The sequence below is a fragment of the Heterodontus francisci genome, chromosome 47, assembly GCF_036365525.1.
Source record: "Heterodontus francisci isolate sHetFra1 chromosome 47, sHetFra1.hap1, whole genome shotgun sequence".
Classification (NCBI taxonomy): Eukaryota; Metazoa; Chordata; class Chondrichthyes; order Heterodontiformes; family Heterodontidae; genus Heterodontus; species Heterodontus francisci.
Window position 1 is genome coordinate 18496391 of NC_090417.1, and position 19675 is coordinate 18516065.

General features: G+C 46.0%; 1 protein-coding gene across 10 annotated transcripts in view; it reads right to left on the reverse strand.

Moving 5' to 3' along the window:
- Nucleotides 1-19675, reverse strand: part of LOC137357147 (calcium-activated potassium channel subunit alpha-1-like) — a 129403-nt gene that overhangs the window by 11666 nt on the left and 98062 nt on the right. For all 10 annotated transcript variants that reach the window (XM_068023237.1, XM_068023240.1, XM_068023239.1 and 7 more), the window contains 6 exons: nucleotides 16631-16724; nucleotides 14450-14674; nucleotides 12385-12586; nucleotides 3294-3371; nucleotides 1778-1908; nucleotides 349-543 (listed from right to left, as the gene is read on the reverse strand). In XM_068023237.1, the coding sequence (XP_067879338.1) occupies nucleotides 349-543; nucleotides 1778-1908; nucleotides 3294-3371; nucleotides 12385-12586; nucleotides 14450-14674; nucleotides 16631-16724 (925 nt within the window). The remainder of the gene's footprint in view (nucleotides 1-348; nucleotides 544-1777; nucleotides 1909-3293; nucleotides 3372-12384; nucleotides 12587-14449; nucleotides 14675-16630; nucleotides 16725-19675) is intronic.

Here is a 19675-nt window from a genome sequence, read left to right on the forward strand (position 1 = left end):
GGGGAGATGGAGTGGAATAGGAGGAGGCTCGTGTGAAACATAAACACCAGCATGGTCCAACTGGGTGGATTGGCCCATTTCTGTGCAGTAATTTCTATGCAATGTTTTGTCATCAACTGATATTTCTGGTGATGCGCACAGCTTCGATGCTACCTTAAAGCACCTGGTGAAGTGAGTTTGAACCTTCTGACCCAGCAACTAGAGCCAGGTGATCAGAGCACCTTTAACAGGTTGACAGCCACGATATCTCCCTTTTCAAACCAGCACAAGTGAAGGGCTCAGACGCCGAAGCTAGCAAATGCGACCTCGATCCCTTGCCACGGACCACCATCACGAGAGATCACCTACCCCGAAATCTGCAAAGCGCGTGTCACACATAGTGATTCGTGCCAGCTTGCACCGGTTCCGCTGCTCCACTTTGTCCTGGGCATGGATGCTGCCTCTCAGGGCATCCTCGTCAGCCAACTGGTCATCAAGTTCTGGGGTCCCGCCGCCTGTAACCAGGGTGCGAATCAGCATCAGGATGTTGTCATTGAAGTATGTCTAGCAAGGGAGAGCAAGAACATTCTTTAGATCAGGCATGACACACTTGCCTGTGAAAGACAAGCTTATATATCATGAATCAGGACTATTCCATCGCCACCCTGGCCAGCATCCCACCTTATTCCCTTGTAAACTTCAGTTCATTCAAAACTCTACTGCTAATTCGCACCAGGTCCTGTTCACTGATTGCCCATTGTGCTCTCTGGCCCACAATGGTTTCCAGTCCAGCAACACCTCAGTTTTAAAATTTTCCTCCTTGTGTTCCAATCTCTCCACGGCCTCACCCCTCTCCATCTCTGTAATCTCCCGCAGCCCTAAAACCTTCTAACATCACCGCACTCCTCCGATTCCGGCCTCTTGTACATCCCTGTTTTTAATTGCCCCTCCATTGGCAGCCATGCCTTCAGCTGCCAAAGCCCCAAGTTGTGGAATTCTCTCTCTAAACCTCCCTGCCTCTCTACTTCTCTCTTGTCCTTTAAGATGCTCCTTCAACATACCTCTATGACCAAACTCAGCAGGTTTGCTAGGATCTGTGGAGAGACAAACAGAGTTAATGTTTCAGGTTGATGACATGGGTCCTGAACCATTAGCTCTGTTTCTCACTCCACAGATGCTGGCAGACCTGCTGAGTATTTCCAACATTTTCTGTTGTTATTTCAGATTTCCAGTATCTGCCAAATTTTGCTTTTGTCTTTGAGCAAACTTTTGGTTACCTGTTGGAATATCTCCTTATGTGACTAGATGTCAAATTTTGTTTGCACCTTGGGCCGTTTTATCATGTTAAAGGCACGAGACAAATGCAAGTTGTTATTAGAATTGGTTATCAGGAGTCACCTATCATTATACCTGACTGCTGAGATCTCCGTTGTCATCTCTTTGAAAAGTATTTCCCATCTCCTGGGACCTTGCAGGCATTCATTGATTTTCATCATAAATCTCATCCCTGCCCTCTCTTTTTACTTCCGGATAAACACACCCTCTAGATCCAATTGTACTTCTTTCCGATCAATGTAGAAGTAACCAACTACATCGGAATTTTCTATTTGCTTTCTCATTAATTTAATGAGACCAATCAGGACCTCGAAATACAGGACAGCTCTCTGAGGTTCTTGGGTCTTGACATTAACCCACTAAATACAATCTCGAACTGGTCACTTAGACAACTGTTCATCCATCTAGTCTTGCACTAAGATTCCAGTGGCTGGAAAAATAAACCAATATCTGTTTAACTTACTGTGCACATCAACGAATTCAAGATATTGGGTGCAAACACAGATCCACTGGCATAAGGCTGTGTGAGGTAAAGGTCCGTATCTGGGTCATCGCGGTCCTCCTGGTCCAAAAAATGGACGTTCGAATCGTGAACTGGAATTAAAAAGGGAGCCGAGAGTGGGCCAAAAGCAGTGTTTGTAGCCACGACAGAATTATTTGAAGAAATAGGAGAGGAGAGATAAAGAAAGTGTCATCGCTCTTGCAATTGCAGATACACGGAAACCAATTTGCACAAAGCAACGAGATAAATGACCAGCTAATCAGTTTTACTGACGTTGGTTGAGGGATAAATATTGGCCCCAGGACACAGGTTGAACTTCCCTGCCTCTCTTTGAAATAGAGGCCATGGGATCTTTTACACCCAACCACCTGTGAGGGCAGGCAGGGCCTCAGTTTAACATCTAATCTGAAAGATGGCACCTCTGACAGTGTCGCCCCCCACCCAGTACTGCACAGTAAGGGCAGGATTTCGTCACGCTAGCGGAGTTCACGGTGCCAGGCCGAAATGGCGATGGGAACCCTGCCTCGGCCTTTCTAAGCCACCCGAAATAATTCTACGGCACTCAGACACTTAAGTGCCTGGCGCCCGGATCCCTGTCCCTTTAACGACAGGGATCCCACCTATAAGAGATTAGAGGGCCAGCAGCTCAGTCGTATTGGCAACGCCACCGGGACCGGTGGCCACTGCAAATTCTTCAAAAGGCCTGGGAGCAGGCTCAGTGCTGGAGATCCGGACCAAAGCTACGTGAGACAGGTCGCCAGGGCCAGTCCAGCAGTCCCTGGTGATGTGGGGAGGGGGAGAGGCTGGGCGATGAGGGCAGGGTGGGGTGTTACAGGAGGTGGGTTGCTTGCCGCCAGGGCACTCCGTGGACCACAGAATGCCAACAGAGGAGGCCTCCCCCACAAGCCCACAGGGAAGTTGCCTCCCCCAGTGGGCAACCTCCCCGCTTGGGGAAGGCCCCCTCCTCTTCTGGCTTAATTCCAACATCAAAGGGATGTGGGCCTTAAATGGCTAATAAGAGGCCACTTCAGGGCCTCAATTGGCCTCTGAGCAGGAAGGCCATCATTGGCCTTTCTCACATCTGACTTAATGGCATTGCGATGGGAAGCTGATGGGCACTCCGCCCCCACCTTCTGTCACAATTCTATGGCCGCCTCCAAAGCCTGTCTGTGGTGGTGGGCGGGGGGGAGAATGCCATTAATTCCAGCCTAAAATGTCAGCCTAGATTATGTGCTCAAGTCTCTTGCATGGAACTTGGACCCATGACCTTCAGCCTCAGAGGTGAGAGAGCCACGGCCAAGACCACACAGCCCACATAATTGTTTCAGGACACATGGGTTTTCAAACCCTGCTCTTTGAAAAACTTAAAGCCACAGATTATTAGAGAGTGAGTAGAGTCTGACTGGTGGTGAGAAATTCAGAGTGTCCTGATGAGGTATAAACAGGATAAGGACTCCGAATGAATGCATTCTCTTACCAAGTGCAGTGATGACGGGAATTCTATAGTAGTGCTTGTTCTCGAAGGTGGAAAAATCCATAGATCCAGAGTTATTTTCTAGAAAATAAACATCCAAGGTAAGTCAACCATTTTGTGATAGATTGTAATTCAACAGTTTCTCAGTGGCCTTGAGTTTAAGATATATCCCAATAACATTGCCTGACCTGTACACAAGTATCAGTGACACTCACCAAGCTGGGGAAGGAATTTGCCTGCAGGCTTCAGGTTCCCATGTCAGGCTCAAATCGGGGTCAAAAGCCTGCTCTGTGTGGGGAAATATCACTCACCTGTGATTTTTCCCAGATCTGGCCAGTTAATGGCCAAGGGCAGGCTTGCCGTCCAATTAAGGACACCGGGTGATCTCTCAAAGCTGAAGGGTCAATAAGAGTCTCTCCAGTTTGGAAGCAGGATACCATGGCAGGTAAGTGAGGGAGAGGGTGCCACACCCTCCCACTTAAATCTAAATGTGAAAAAACAGCCTTTGCAGCCAGGCCACTGTTTGTGGAGGGGAAACCCTTCCACAGAGTGGTCTGCAGCTGCAACTGAACCCAGGCAGACAGGGAGCGCCTCTAAGCCAATCTGGAACACCCAGGTTTTGCTGCATATTCCCCTCTCTCAGTTTATAGCCATTCAGATAATCTGCCTTCCTGTTTTTGCTACCAAAGTGGATAACCTTACATTTATCCACATTATACTGCATCTGCCATGCATTAGCCCACTCACTCAACTTGTCCAAATCACCCTGAAGCCTCTCTGCATCCTCCTCACAACTCACCCTTCCACCCAATTTTGTGTCATCTACAGTGCAGCGTTCCCTCATTGCTGCCTCTTGGACAGTGCAGCACTCCCTCAGTACTGACCCTCTGACAGTGCAGTGCTACTTCAGTACCGACCCTCCGACTGTGCAGCACTCACTCAGTAATGCCCCACCTACAGTGCAGCAATTCCTCAGCACTGCCCCTCTGACAGTCGGCACTCCCTCAGCACTGACCCTAAAATAATGTAGCACTCTCTCTGTACATACAGTCCAATAATGCAGCGCTCCCTCAGCACTGACCCTATAATAATGCAGCACTCCCTCAGTACCTCCCCTCCAACAGTGAAGCATTTCCTCAGTACTGAGCCTCCAATATTGGAGCTCTCCCTAAGTCATGGTGTACAGGGATGCAGTGTTACCTGCTCTCCTGTAATCGTCAGTAACATGGACACAGTACAGCAGATATCTCAAAGCCCTGGAGAGATGTCACCAGCGGTGCCTCCGCAAGATCCTGCAAATTCATTGGTAGGACAGACGCTCCAATATCAGTGTTCTCTCTCAGGCCAATATCCCCAGTATTGAGACACTGATCACAACTAGTCAGTTATGCTGGGCGGGCCACATTGTCCGCATGCCTGACACAAGACTCCCAAAACAAGCTTTCTACTCAGAGCTCCGTCACAGCAAGAAGCTACCAGGGGGGCAGAGGAAATGATACAAGGATGTCCTTAAAGCCTCCCTGAAAAAATGTGACATCTCCACTGATTCATGGGAATCCCTTGCCCGAGACTGCCCAAAATGGAGAAGAAGCATCTGTGAAGGTACCAGCCAGTTCGAACAACGTCGACATGCCAGGCAGCGACCAAGTGCAAACAGCGGAAGGATGGTTCCGCAATTCAAGCATCACATTCACTCGCCTCACCAAACACCACCTACCCCACCTGTGGCAGAGGGTACGGATCCAGAATCGGACTATTCAGTCACCTAAGGACCCACAACCCTGGAGTGGAAGGAAGTCATCCTCATTCCCGAGGGATTGCCGAAGAAGAAGAAGACGACTCCCTCAGTACTGACCCTCCAAAAATGCAGCACTCTCTCAGTACTGCCCCTCTGATCGTGAGGCATTCCCTCAGCACTGACCCTCCGACACTGCAACGCTCCCTCAGTACTGATCATCTGACAGTGCAGCACTCCCTCAGTATTGACCCTCCGACATTGCAGTGCTCTCTCAGTACTGCAGCTCCGACAGTGCAGCACTGCCTCACTACTGCATTGTGACTCTCAGCCTGGATTTTGTGCTGAAGTATCTGGGACTTAAACCCATGACCTCCTGAGTCAGAGGTGAGAGCGCTGCCCACTGAAACATGGTTAACGCATCGCAACATGTGGTTTGAGTGTTTTTTTTGGAAGGAAGAATCAAAGCCCTTGCAAAACTCAGTGGCAGCCCAGAGTCTGGTGTGTGAGCAGACATTCACACCAAAGGATTGCTACCTAATTAACCAAGTTATCACAGCCTTATTTCTGACTTGGCACACTTCCAGTGAGTGTCAGTTGTAGTGCATGTTAATTTCTGTTTTGGTGTCTGTTATCCTGTTCTACTCTTCTGGTTTGTACAAGAGAAGCAGAGATAAGACAAGTCAGAAATTAAGACCATAGACTCTGCTTTAAGGAAAAGAAAGCCAGCACACATTTTAGTTATAGCCCTCACCTCCTGATCATGTAGCGCACATCTAAAGCCCTGTCGGAATAGATTTGATCTGACGTTTTTATGGGATGTGTATGTAATTAATAATGGGCTTTGTTTGTCCTTGGCTTCGCCTCCCTCACCCTCTCACTTCCCCTTTCCTCAACCCTTCCCCATCCCCTGCCCTTCTTCCCCCCCACCTCCCCACCTTCTGACCTCGGATAGTTCAGATATGGCACCATTAATTGATGACGGTCTTGACTAGTTCTCAGCCTCAAACACTGATCAGCCATGATCAAATTGAATGGTGGAACAGGCTTGAGCGGCTGAATTGCCTCCTCCTGTTCTTACAGAATTTGTAGTCAGAGGGTCATAGTCATTGCAGCACAGATGGAGGCCATTAGGCTCAGCAAGTCCATGCTTGCTCTGTACAGCAGTCTAGTCAGTCCCATTCTCCTGCTCTATCTCCATCGCCCTGCAAGTTTATTTTCCTCAAGTGCCCATCTAATTTCCTTTTGAAATCTTTGATTGTCTCTTCTGCTACATTCCTCGTCGGCAACAAATTCCAGATCATTACCACACACTGCGTAAAAAAAAGGTTCTGCCTAAAAAAGCCTTGCTGCAATTGTTTAGAGCCTTGTTGAGACTGCACCTGGAGTATTGTGTACCGTTTTGGTCTCCTTACCTCAAAAAAGGATGTACTTCCCATAGAGGGAGTGCAATGAAGGTTCACCAGACTGATCAATGGGATGGCAGAATTGTCCTGTGAGGAGAGAGGGCCGATATTCTCTTGAGTTTAGAAGAATGAAAGGTGATATCATTGAAGCATAGAAAATTCTTACAGGGCTCGACAGAGTTGATGCAGGAAGGATGTTTCCCCTGGGGTTCTAGAACCAGCTGTTAGAGTCAAGTGAGATGGGGTCGAAGGGTTTCCCTCTTCCTTTTTATTTATTTATTTAGAGATACAGCACTGAAACAGGCCCTTCAGCCCACCGAGTCTGTGCCAACCAACAACCACTCATCTATACTAATCCTACATTAATCCCATATTCCCTACCACATCCCCACTATTCTCCTACCACCTACCTACACTAGGGGCAATTTACAATGGCCAATTTTACCTATCAACTGCAAATCTTTGGCTGTGGGAGGAAACCGGAGCACCCGGCGAAAACCCACGCGGTCACAGGGAGAATTTGCAAACTCCGCACAGGCAGTAACCAGAATCGAACCCGGGTTGCTGGAGCTGTGAGGCTGCGATGCTAACCACTGCACCACTGTGCCGCCCTAAACAGGTCCACAAAAGGTTGAATTTTTTCTTAAAGAGGATGTACTGGCCAATTCAGTCGGTGTTTGATTACTTACTTGCCATGATCATACCAAGAACCAATTGGACAGGTTTTCTTGAGTTAACAAAGAAAGAGGTTAACTTTATTGTACCGAAACCAAACTAATAAAATAATAAACAATGCGCCAACTTTCACTCACACACACGTTCTGGAGGTTTACACACGCATAAATAGGTTACAGAGTAGGGAAAGAAAGATTGGTTGAGTTAGAGTCCATAAAAAAGGTATACAGTCTGTGAACCTTGGTGATTTGGCTGGCTTCTCGCTGAATTCAGTGGTCCTGAGGCTTTTAATTTGAAGAGGTAGATGACTTGTTCGGTGAGTTTCTTGGAGGTAGTGATGCGGATGATTTCCTCCAATGGGGTTTCTGATTGCAGCCCAAGTATACAAAGATGGTCAGTCAACAAGCAGGATTTGAAAGCTTTGAAGCTGGGATGGAGAGAGAGAGAGGGGAACCCCCACTGAGGGTCTGTTCAAGTCAGAGACCAGTTGCTTCTCCTTTGCTGCAGAGAAAACAGCAGCTTAAAACCACAGATGGGAGGGGCTTGTCACATGACAGTCACTCAGTGATTCAAACATAGCAGTTAGCAGTATTTCTTCTTCTTGCTGAGAAAACAGGTAGTTCCTTTAAGCTTCCTGGGTGTTAGGATCAGGTGAGAAAGGTGTCTAGGGGTCTTTTACTGTCTTCACCTGGTCTCATTATAACAGGATTTAATTTTAAACACACTGTATTTTGAGCTACCCTTGCTGAATCCTTGTCCACCACTTTCCAATTATAAGGCAAAGAAATGAGCACACCAGGTTCTCTGTGGTTTAAAGAAGAAAAGTGAAGTTTATTAAAACTTGAACTCTAATTCGGTTCGTGCCTACAGTTATATGACGCACAAATTGGGACAGAAAAGAGCAGAAGAAAAATAAAGTAGAGGGGTTTGAGGCAGTCTCTGAAGGGGGTTTCTTGTTACTTTTTCTGTGTTTCCAGCTCGCCATAGAGTCTTAGATTGTAGACAGCTCTTACTTTTCATTGGGGCCCTAGTATTCTTCTTAAACCTTGTTCACGTAGGAGACTTTTCTGTCTTTGCGTTCGCGTGTCTTCAATGGGTCTTTTGTTCCATGAGAAAGAGATGGGAGCAGACAGGAGAGAGGTGTTTGCAGTCCAGGAGCAAACAGCTTTCTGCCTTTCAAACACTCTGTGGCAAGTTAAATAAAAGGCCAGTTAGTCATGTGACTAAACTGGCCTGACCAGGTCTTCTGTGTATTGGAGAAGCAGGGACTGGGTGATTTGTTCCAACACTGTCTGCTAGCATGCAAATGTCTTTCTGGTCAGGGGCTTGGCAATTCCTTATGATAGGCCCTCTTTTCTTCCTAGCCACCATTTTAAGTTTTAATGTTCATGTGGTGAAATAATGTGTGCCTCAGTCTGGGCAGGTGGGGGTCTGCATGACTCTGGGTCTTGGTTCTTGCTGGGAAATGCACAGACATTTCACCTCTTTCCTCACAAGCATTGAAGAGTAGGATACAGTGTAGTAAACTAGGTGATCATCTTAAGCCGAAAGGATGACTTTGCTGGCAACTTGTCTTTTAAAAATGTCTTTAAAAAAATATAAATTCAGATCTCCAGTCAGTGGATTAAAAAAAATTATCATTCAACAAAACACATTGGCGTAACACAGGGAACACAGTCTCAGAATAAGAGGTGGGCTGTTTCGGGCTGAGGTGAGGAGGAATTTCTTTATTCAGAGGATGGTGAATCTTTGGAATTGTCTACCCCAGAGGGCTGTGGAGACTCAGTCATTGAGTACATTCAAGACAGAGATCAATATATTTCTAGATTTTAAAGATATCAAGGGATACGGGGATAGTGCAGGAAAATGGCCTTTTTCTAGTTGAATGGCGGAGTAGGCTTGAGGGGCTGAAGGGCATATTCCTGCTGCTATTTCTTATGTTCCTAACTCACATCCACCCTGCATCTCTTGCCAAAACTTTAATTTTGTCTCCTAGTCCTTGTACCATCAGCTAATGCAAATAGCTTTTTTTGTCTAAATCTGTCATAATCCTGCACCAAATCTCCCCTCCAGCTCCTTTGCTCCAAGGAGAACAACCCCAGCTTCTCCAACCTAACCTTGTTGCGAAAATGCCCCTGAAACCATTCTGGTAAATCTCCTCTGCACCCTCTCAAGGACCCTCGCATGCTCTCTAAAGTGTGAGGACCAGAACTGGATGCAGTATTCTAGGTCTGGCCCAACCATGGCTTTATAAAGTAAAAACAAAAAATGCTGGAAATACTCAGCAGATCTGGCAGCATCTGTGGAGAGAGAAGCAGAGTTATCATTTCAAGTCAGTGACCCTTCGTCAGAACTGATGCTGCCAGACCTGCTGAGTATTTTCAGCATTTCATGTTTTGATTTCAGATTTCCAGCATCTGAAATCTTTTATTTCATGGCTTTATAAAGTTTCAGCATAACTTCCTTGCTTTTGTGCTCAGTACCTCTATTTACGAAACCCAAGATCCCATATACTTACTCTTTCAACGTCCTGCTGCCTTCAAAGATCAATGCACATGCACCCCCAGATCCCTCTGTCCCTGCACATGCTTTAGAACTGTGCCATTAAGTCTGTATTGCCTCTCCCATCCCTTCTGCAAAAATGCATCACCTCACACTTCTCTCTATTGAATTCCATTGCCACTCAGCTCGCCTATCTATATCCTGTTGCAGTCAATTGGTATCATCCTCAGTGTCTGCCACACCACCAAGTTTGGTATCATCGGCAAATTTTGAAATTTTACTCTGCATTCCAATATCCAAGTTACTACATATAAATCAAAAGAAACAGTGGTTCTAGCACTGACCCTTGGGGAACACTGCTGTCTACCATCCTCCAGTCTGAAAAATAACCATGTACCACAACTTGCTGTTTGCTGAGCTTAAGCCAATTTTTAACCAAACTGACATTGACCCTCTTATTCCATGAGCCTCAATTTTGGTAACCAGCCTTTCATGTGGTAATTTGTCAAACGCTTTCTTAAAATCCATATCAACAATATTCATTACATTCCCTTCATAAACCTTCTCTGTTACTTCATCACCAAATTCAATTAGATCAATTCAATTATTCAAGCACGATCTACCTTTTACAAATATGTGCTGGCTCTCCTTAATTCATTCAAACCTCTGCTTGTGCCTGTTGATTTGTTCCCTGATTATTATTTCTAAAACCTTATCCACCAGTGATGTTAAACTGACCAGCCTGTAATTACTAGGACTGTCGTTACACCCTTTCTTGAACAAGGTTGTCATATTTGCCACTCTCCATGGCACCTCCCCGGTGATAGCGAAAATTGGAAGATTATGGCAAGCCCTTCCACGATCTCCACTTGCACTTCCTTCAGCAACCTGGGCTGGAAGCCATCCAGGCCAGGTGACTTATCCAATCTAAGCATAGTCAGCCTTTCCAGTACATCCTGCCTATGAATTTTCAACTCATCTATTACCTCTACCATCTCTGCTTCCTTGTCTTTGATATTCTGCCAGCATCCTCTTTGTAAACATGGGTACAAAATACTAATAAAGTACTCAAGCCTTGCCCTGCACCTCTAAGCAGATATGACCTTCTTTGTCCCTAATCGGACCCACCCTGCCTGTTTGAAATTTACAGCACAGAAGGAGGCCATTTAGCCCATTGTGTCCGACAAGTATCCATCCAGTCTAATCCCACTTTATAGCTCTTGGTCCATCGCTTTGTAGGTTATGGCACTTCAAGTGCATATCCAAGTACTTTTGAAATGTGTGAGGGTTTCTGCCTCGACCATCATTCCAGACAGAGTTCCAGATCCCCACAATCCTCTGGGTGAAAAGATTTCCCCTCAAATCCCCTAAACCACCTATCTCTTACCCCCTGGTTATGGACTACTCAACCACAGGGAATTGGACCTTCCTATCCACTCTATCTGGACCTCTCATAATTGTATACACCAATTAGGTCTCCCCTCAGTAAAGCCTGGCTTTGGTATAAAATTGAGGCCCGGCCCGACAACATCCAACCCGGACCCAAATCCTTTATTTTTTTTAAATGCCCGACCCGAACCCGAAACATGTAGCGGGGTTTGGTTGGGTAGTCAAGCATTACTGCAGAGTGCGGAGTCCGGACTGCACGTTTCCCGCCTTGACGTCCTGAATGTTCATTTGAAGAATACTTCCCAGAGCAAGACAGCACTGTCCACGTCCAGTCCAACCCGACCTGAGCCCGAGTACTGGACTCGGAAGAGAGACCCGACCCGAATCCGACACATATCATCGGGTCTAGTCAGGTTCGGGTCGGGTAGCCACGCTTTACCCCTCAGCCTGCTCTGTTCCAAAGAAAACAACCCAGACTATCCAATCTTTTCCTCAGAACGAAAATTTTCTCGTCCAGGCAACATCCTTGTAAATCTCCTCTGTACCCTCACATCTTTCCAATGGTGCGGTGACCAGAATTGCACACAGTACTCCAGCTATGGCCTAGCCAGTGTTTTATACAGTTCTAGCATAACCTCCCTGCTCTTATATTCTGTGCCTCGGCTAATAAAGGCAACTATCCCAGATGCCTTTTTGACCACCTCATCTACCTGTCCAGCCACCTTCAGGGATCTGTGAACATACACTCCAAGTTCCCTCTGTTCTTGTACACTTCTCAGTTTCCCATCATTTATTGTGTATTCCCTTGTTGGAATGTACCTAGACTATACTCGAAACATCTCCTCCTTAAAGGATACCCATTGTTCCATAACAGTTTTTCCTGTCGGTCTTTGGTTCCATTTTACCCTGGATCGATCCCCTCTCATCCCATTGAAGTCAGCCTCTTCCAATTTAGAAGTTCTAATTTAGATTGTTCTTGCTCTTCTCCATTACTCGTCTTATGATAGGATGATCACTCTGACTCACATGTTTCCCCGTGGACACTTGGCCCACCTCATTCCTCAGAACCAGATCCAGCAATGCCTTCTTCCTAATTGGACCGAAAACATACTGGTCAAGGAAGTTCTCCAAAACACATTTCAGAAATTCCTCCCACTCCTTATCCTTTACTCTAACGTTATCCCAATTGATATTTGGGTAAAGTCCTCCTATATCACCACTCTGTAGTTCTTGCACATCTCAATGATTTCCGTGCAGATTTGTTTCTCTATCATTCTCACTATTTGGAATCCTATATAATACCCCCAGTAGTGTGATCATACCCTTTTTGTTTCTTAACTTGAACTAAATGGATTCCTCAGCTTATTGGACCAGCAAGCAAATGTACCTAAAAAGTTTAGCGATAACAGGTCATTGGAGTCCATGGTTTCTTCAAAGAGCATTGCCTTGAGGTTGAGTGTGGCCAGGATACACTCCTTGTCCTCCAGGGTTTTCTCCTGTAGGTTGGTCCGATTTGATGACATGATGACAGTCATGGCACAGGATCCGATGCTGACTGCTTTTAAGTCAGCGCGGCATAATGGTGAGCCCTGGAGCAAACAACGAGAAGAAATTATCGATCGCCCTATATTGTGACACAACTCTCAGCAACTTCTCCAAGACCCTGATTATGCCTCTGCTGAAGATGAACAGCTAATGGAGCAAAATAATAACCAAGTGCTGGAAATACTTAGCAGGTCTGGCAGCATCAGTGGAGAGAGAAACAGAGTTGACTTTTCAGGTCTGCAATCTTTCATCAGAACCGGCAAAGGTTAAAAATGTAATAGACTATGAACAAGTGAAAGGAGAGTCGGGGGAAGAAGAACAAAAGGGAAGGTCTATGACAGGGTGGAGGGCAGAAGAGATTAAATGACAAAGGGCATGTCTTACGAAGAAAGGTTGGGGGTGCTAGGGCTTTTCTCATTAAAAGGAATCGGGTGGTCTGGTCGTTATCACATTGTTGTTTCTGGGATTTTCCTGTTTGCAGATTGTCTGCTATGTTTGCTGCATTACAACACTGACTATCCTTCAAAGGAAAGTATTTGATTGGCTGTAAAGTGCTTTGGGATGTTCCAAGATCGTGAAATACGCTGTATAAATGCAATTCGTCTTGCTTTCTCAACGTGCCTTTCTTTCTAAGTCTTGTCTCATTCGCTAAAATAAAAGCAAAATCCTGTGGATGCTGGAAATCTGAAATAAAAACAGAAAGCGCTGGAAATACACAGCAGGTCATAGTAATAGCTCTCCTTTTATCTCTTCTCTCCTCACTATCCAAAGTCCAAAACACTCCTTCCAGGTGAAGCAGTGATTCACTTGTACTTCTTTCGGTTTAGTATACAGTATTTGCAGCTCACAGTGTGGTCACCTCTACAGTAGCGACACTAAATGCAGAAATAAAAACAAGAAATGCTGGAAATACTCAGCAGGTCTGGCAGCATCTATATTATATTTTATTTAGATATACAGCACTGAAACAGTCCCTTCGGCCCACTGAGCCTGTGCCGACCAACCACCCATTTATACTAATCCTACATTAGTCCCATATTCCCTACCACATCCACACCATTCTCCTACCACCTACCTACACTCGGGGCAATTTACAATGACCAATTTACCTATCCACCTGCAAGTCTTTGGCTGTGGGAGGAAACCAGAGCACCCGGCGGAAACCCACGCGGTCACAGGGAGAACTTGCAAACTCCACACAGGCAGTACCCAGAACCGAAGCCGGGTCGCTGGAGCTGTGAGGCTGCGGTGCTAACCACTGCGCCACCCAAAGGCTCTGTGTAGAGAGAAGCAGAGTTAACGTTTCGGGTCAGTGACCCTTCTTCGGAACTGGCAAATATGAGAAATGTCAAAGGGTGAGCACATAATCCAGGCTAACACTTGCAGTGCAGTACTGAGGGAGCGCCGCACAGTTGGAGGGTCAGTACTGAGGGAGCACTGCATAATTGGACAGTCGGTACTGAGGGAGGGTCAGTACTGAGGTAGAGCTGCACTTTTGGAGGGTTAGTACTGAGGGTGTGCCTCACTGTCGGAGGGTCAGTACTGATGGAGCACCGGACTTTCGGAGGGTCGGTACTGAGGGAGCGCTGCCCAGCTGCTGCATTTCCTACATTACTATGGTGAATACACTCCAAACATACTTCATTAACTCTAAAATGCTTTGGGACGTCCTGAGATCTTGAAAGATGTGATAGAAATGCCAGTTCTCTCTTTCTGCATTGGAGTGTCAATCTAGATTATGTGCTCGACAGTGCGCCTTGAACCCATGGACCTCTGACTCGGGGATAATGTTGCGGCAAACCAAGGCTTGCATTTCATGCCCTGTCAACCCTCCCTGTATTTGCAAGGAACACTCCAGGTTGATCAGCCTATCAAAGATTAATCATGTATCTTGCTCTGGTACCTACCGGCAGAATGAAGAGCTTGGGGAAATTGCTGATGGTCTCCCACTCTTGTTTTATATACTCCAGAGACCCCACAAACACAATGGACTTGAGCTCATCGTTGGTGAAGCTGCTCGCACGCAGAGGCATCACAAAGTTGCGTAGGCCTATCCCAGGGGACTGCGCCTCACCGAAGATGCAGACTATCACGTGTCTGGAGAGCCGCAGTCTGCCTGCCATTGCACGATTCTGGAAGAAAGGAAACGTCAACAGAGTGTTCCATGAATGCTTGATCATTGGATCAGGATCAAACCGAGAGTGGTAATGTTAGAAAACAGAAGGAGACCATTCACTCCCTCGAGCCTGTTAAATAGGAAATAGGAGGCCGTTCAGCCACTCAAGCCTGTTGTTACATAGGAAATAGGAGGACACCATTCAGCATGCTTTAATCAACTCTTTTGTACTTGTTTGGACCAAAGCTGCAATGAGATCTGGAGCCGAGTGTGTAAGATCTCACATTGTACATCTGCTATTGTATGTGTCTGGAAGAAACACATGGAACTACTTTCTGGATTGCTGATGTAAAACTGAACCTTTATTATCGACTCCCTCTAGCAGCACACTGCAGATGCTACCCCAAGCATGTGCAGTGGCCTCAAATGAACAAAACACGATATGTCAAATGAACAATAAATGAACAATATACTACAGAGTGGTCCTGGCGGAACCCAAACTGAGCACCGATGAACAGATTATTGACCAGTGATGTTAAACTGACCAGCCTGTAATTACTAGGACTGTCGTTACACCCTTTCTTGAACAAGGTTGTCATATTTGCCACTCTCCATGGCACCTCCCCGGTGATAGCGAAAATTGGAAGATTATGGCAAGCCCTTCCACGATCTCCACTTGCACTTCCTTCAGCAACCTGGGCTGGAAGCCATCCAGGCCAGGTGACTTATCCAATCTAAGCATAGTCAGCCTTTCCAGTACATCCTGCCTATGAATTTTCAACTCATCTATTACCTCTACCATCTCTGCTTCCTTGTCTTTGATATTCTGCCAGCATCCTCTTTGTAAACATGGGTACAAAATACTAATAAAGTACTCAAGCCTTGCCCTGCACCTCTAAGCAGATATGACCTTCTTTGTCCCTAATCGGACCCACCCTACCTGTTTGAAATTTACAGCACAGAAGGAGGCCATTTAGCCCATTGTGTCCGCTCAAGCCTGTTCCACCATTCAATTTGATCATGGCTGATCAGTGCTGTAACCAGTTACTAAATTAAATAAATCTACAATTCTTTTCCCAGAGCACGGTGGGTCTCTGAAACAGACTGCCCCTTCATATGGTGGACGCTGATTCACTGAATTCATTCAAGCAAAAGCTGACCTGTTTCTGGCTGGAACTGAAATCACCTCTTACAAAAGGTACTGCAGGGGAACTCAGTGCCACAGCAATCTCCTGGATGAGTTTCCATCTCCTAGATGGGTTGGAGAGGAATTTCCCCAATTTCCCTCCCTCAGATTGGCCTGAGTTTTTATGTGCATGGCTCTTGTGTGGGGTGGGAAGAGTTTGTGATATGCACGGTTTGAAGGCTGTCCAGGACAGGCTAGATAGACTAGAGAGTCGTCACCTATCTGTCGTTGTTCGTGTGTTCATTTGAAGGAAGCCTTCACTTGTTGGGAAAGTCCAAAACTACGAATCATAAATATAAGATAGTCACTAAGAAATCTGATCAGGAATTTAGGAGAAACCCAGAATGTGGTGAGAATGTGGAACTTGCTACCACATGGAGTTGTAGAGGGGAATAGCAAAATGCATTTAAGGGGAAGTTAGATAAATACGCGAGGGAGAAAGGAATAGAAGGATATGGTGATAGGGTAGTGAGCATAAACACTGTCCTGGCACAGACCAGTTGGGCCGAATGGCCTGTTTCTGTGCTGGAAATCCAACGTAGTTCTGTAACAAAGGGGGAGAGAATATTGTTTCATGAAGGGACTGTGTGCCATGCCAGAGACCCATTACTTGATGGACCAGTGAGGCTGACAGACCGCGAGGCTCCTCTTGATTGTAACTGTGGTGGAGGATCCTGAAAAACCCGCCGCGTTTCAGCCAGACTTGTGGGAGAAACTCCAGCAGAGACACAGTCTGATATCCAAACTCTTCCATTAACAGTTGCCAGCCCAAATCTGAGTACCTACCAGCGTTACTTGATTGATGCCCTTTGGCGGACACCAGTGGAACATGCCAGTGGAATCCAAATTCACCGTCTCTTTATTTGGCATTGTTTCAATCCTGCAAATAAAAACGGAAAATCAGAAGAATAAAATGACATTTATTCCTCGATTCAGAGCACGACAGGATGCGCCCTTACCGAGAATGAGCTGAGGTGAGTGCTCATGTTGGAGTTTAGTAGCGGAGGTACTAGTAGTGGAAATGCCGCTCTCCGCCATCTTTGCGTGACTATGGAGCAAAATATACTGATAATACTGAGCCTCACAAACATGTGGATGGAATGGTAAAGTGTCTCATTTTGGAATTTGATGTGTTTGCTCATCGCGAAGCACAGAATCAGAAGATTGTGACATCAAACCCCAGGTCATTTTGGCTGACGCTTCAGTGTCACATGATGGGAATATTATACAAGATTATCGCACAGGAGGAGACCATTTGACTCATCAGATCAGTGCCAGCTCTTTGCTACAACAATCCAGAACTAATCCCACTATCCCACTTTCTCTCCCCATAGCCTTGTATCCATCCAACAGCAACAACAACTTGCATTTATATAGCATCTTTAACATGGGAAAATGTCCCAAGCTGCTCTACAGAAGCATTTGACACCAAGCCACTTGAGCAGGTAATTGGACAGGTGACCAAAAGCTTAAAGGAGAAGAGAGATATAGAGAAGCTGAGAAGTTTCGGGAGGAAATTCCAGAGCTCAGGTACGAGGCAGCTGAAGGCACAGCCGCCAATGGAGGGACAAAGGAAATCAGGGATGTTCAAGAGGCCAAAATAGTAGAAAGACAGATATCTTGGAGGGCCACTCTGTAACCTCCTCCAGTGCTACAAATCTCAGTGAATAATACCTTTGGTGGGACTGATGCCCGTTTTCCCCATCCCTCCCCTCGTCTCTTCACATCCCAGTCCTGCAGCAGATGACCCAGTCAGGTGATCAACAACCACCAACCTCAGGACTGAGCTGAATTCACAATCAGATTGGTTTGACCTTTTAGAGCCAATCGGTGCCAACATTTGTTTTCCCACCCAATGAAACGGTTATTTTTGGCACCAAGTCTCTTATTATGACAAGCTTATGTTTTCCCAGTTGACTAAACAGAGCCAAAGTGTCACTCCTGCCCGATTCGAAACAGCAATGATTGAGATGCAGGCCCAGTTTAAATGAAGCAAAGAAATGTTTTCAAAGTGCGTGCACTTGACGTGCACAGAACAGCTAATGAAAGAGGTTCTGCTGCATTCCAGGCCTTGTACAGCTGATTAGTCGCAAATCTCTCAAGAGCACGAGCAAGCAGGGCTTTTATTTGGTGCCGAACTCCTGCTTGCCCCCTTGATGTCTCAACCAGATTTATGGTCGACCTTCCACCCTTCCAAGTTTTGAGGAGCATTTCCGTTTTCAACATTATTAATTTTTTATGAAGGGGCTCGGGAGGGACCTTGACAGGCTCTGATCTACAGAACTGGCTTTGGGCCCATCATTTTCCCTTTGCTTAATTAAATTAAGGCTATGGCCTGTGAAACAGCTCGAGTTAGGCTGTGCAAACCTTTCCCTTCAGTGAGTGCCAGCAAAAGAAATAAATCCAGTGTGTGAGCAAAGGGCCATTGCTCATCATCAAGTTGTTTGACTGGTTGATGGCCTGGAGGTCTGACAGGGATTTCAGTCTTCCCGGTCTGATTGGGCTTTACTTGCTTTCAGCTTTCTACAAAGTACAAATTATTAATAGGAACAGATATTTTTGTTGGTGGCGGGACATGTTGATAAAGCTGTTAGAAAATGTAGCCTGGGCTTTATAAACAGAGGCATAGTGTACAAAAGCAAGGCTTTTATAAGCCTTTCTAAATCACTGGTTAGGCTTCAGTATGAGCCTTGTGTCTGTTTCTGGCCACCACACTTTAGGAAGGATGTTAAGGCCTTGGAGATGGTACAGAGGAGATTTACCAGAATGGTACCAGGGATGAGGACCTTCAGTTACGTGGAGAGACTGGAGAAGCTGGGGTTGTTCTCCTTAGAGCAGAGAAGGCGAAGGGAAGAGCGCAGAGATCTCAGAAGGTTGCAGAGCTGGAGGAGGTTACAGAGATACGGAAAGGGGTCAGACCTTGAAAGGATTTGAATTGTAAAATGGAGGGCCTTGGTGGAGTGATGATTTGTAGAGCCAGGAAGCTGAAGTTATCAGAGTGTTGCTAGTCATTATTGATTCAAGCTTTAATGAACTACAGCTTTTGTCAGCTACAGTCAGGATGATGAAAAATCACTACAAAGCAGCAATGGGCAGGAAAGCATTACGGACTTGAGTATATCAGCTTCTAATGTTTCAGCCAGAGATTAATGGCTGCCTACAAAAAACATTAAACTGGCGAGCGGAGTTGTCTTATCAAAGTTCTTGAGTAATTTACAGTACCACAAGTCAACCAGCAGGCATCCTGTTCCAAAAGGCTCCAATAACATTTCCAGAGCAGCTGTCAGAATCAAGACAACTAGCTACTAAACCAAGAGATGGAGTGAAGGAAACACCTGAAACACGCTTTGTGTGAGAGCACTTTGTCACTCGAGCTTCTGTCTACCTGCCTTCTTGCCAAGATTGTAAGAGACATTTCTACCCTGCTCACCATTCCTGAGTTGAAGACTCTTTGCTGCCTTGCATTCTGGGGCTGAACAAAAGAAATCCAGCGATAAATAAAGGCTAGAGGGCCAAGAGCAGAGCAACAGGATTAGGCGGACAGCTCTTTCAAAGAGCTGGCACAGGAATGACGAGCAGAAATGCCTCCTTCTGTGCTGTATGGTTCTGTGATTGGAATTCTTTTCTGTCGCTGAGGGTTGTCCAGCTGAGTATGTCATTGTACAGTGCAGGAGATTGAGGGGTGATCTAATCGAGGTGCTTAAGATGTTCAAGTGGGACGTCTTATCCAAGTATTATCTAGCCTATGCCAAAAGGAGTGCGACCCTGGTTCAGGAACCTGCTATTATCTGCAAAAGCCTGGTGTAGCCTGCAGTACAAGCTCTGTGTGCT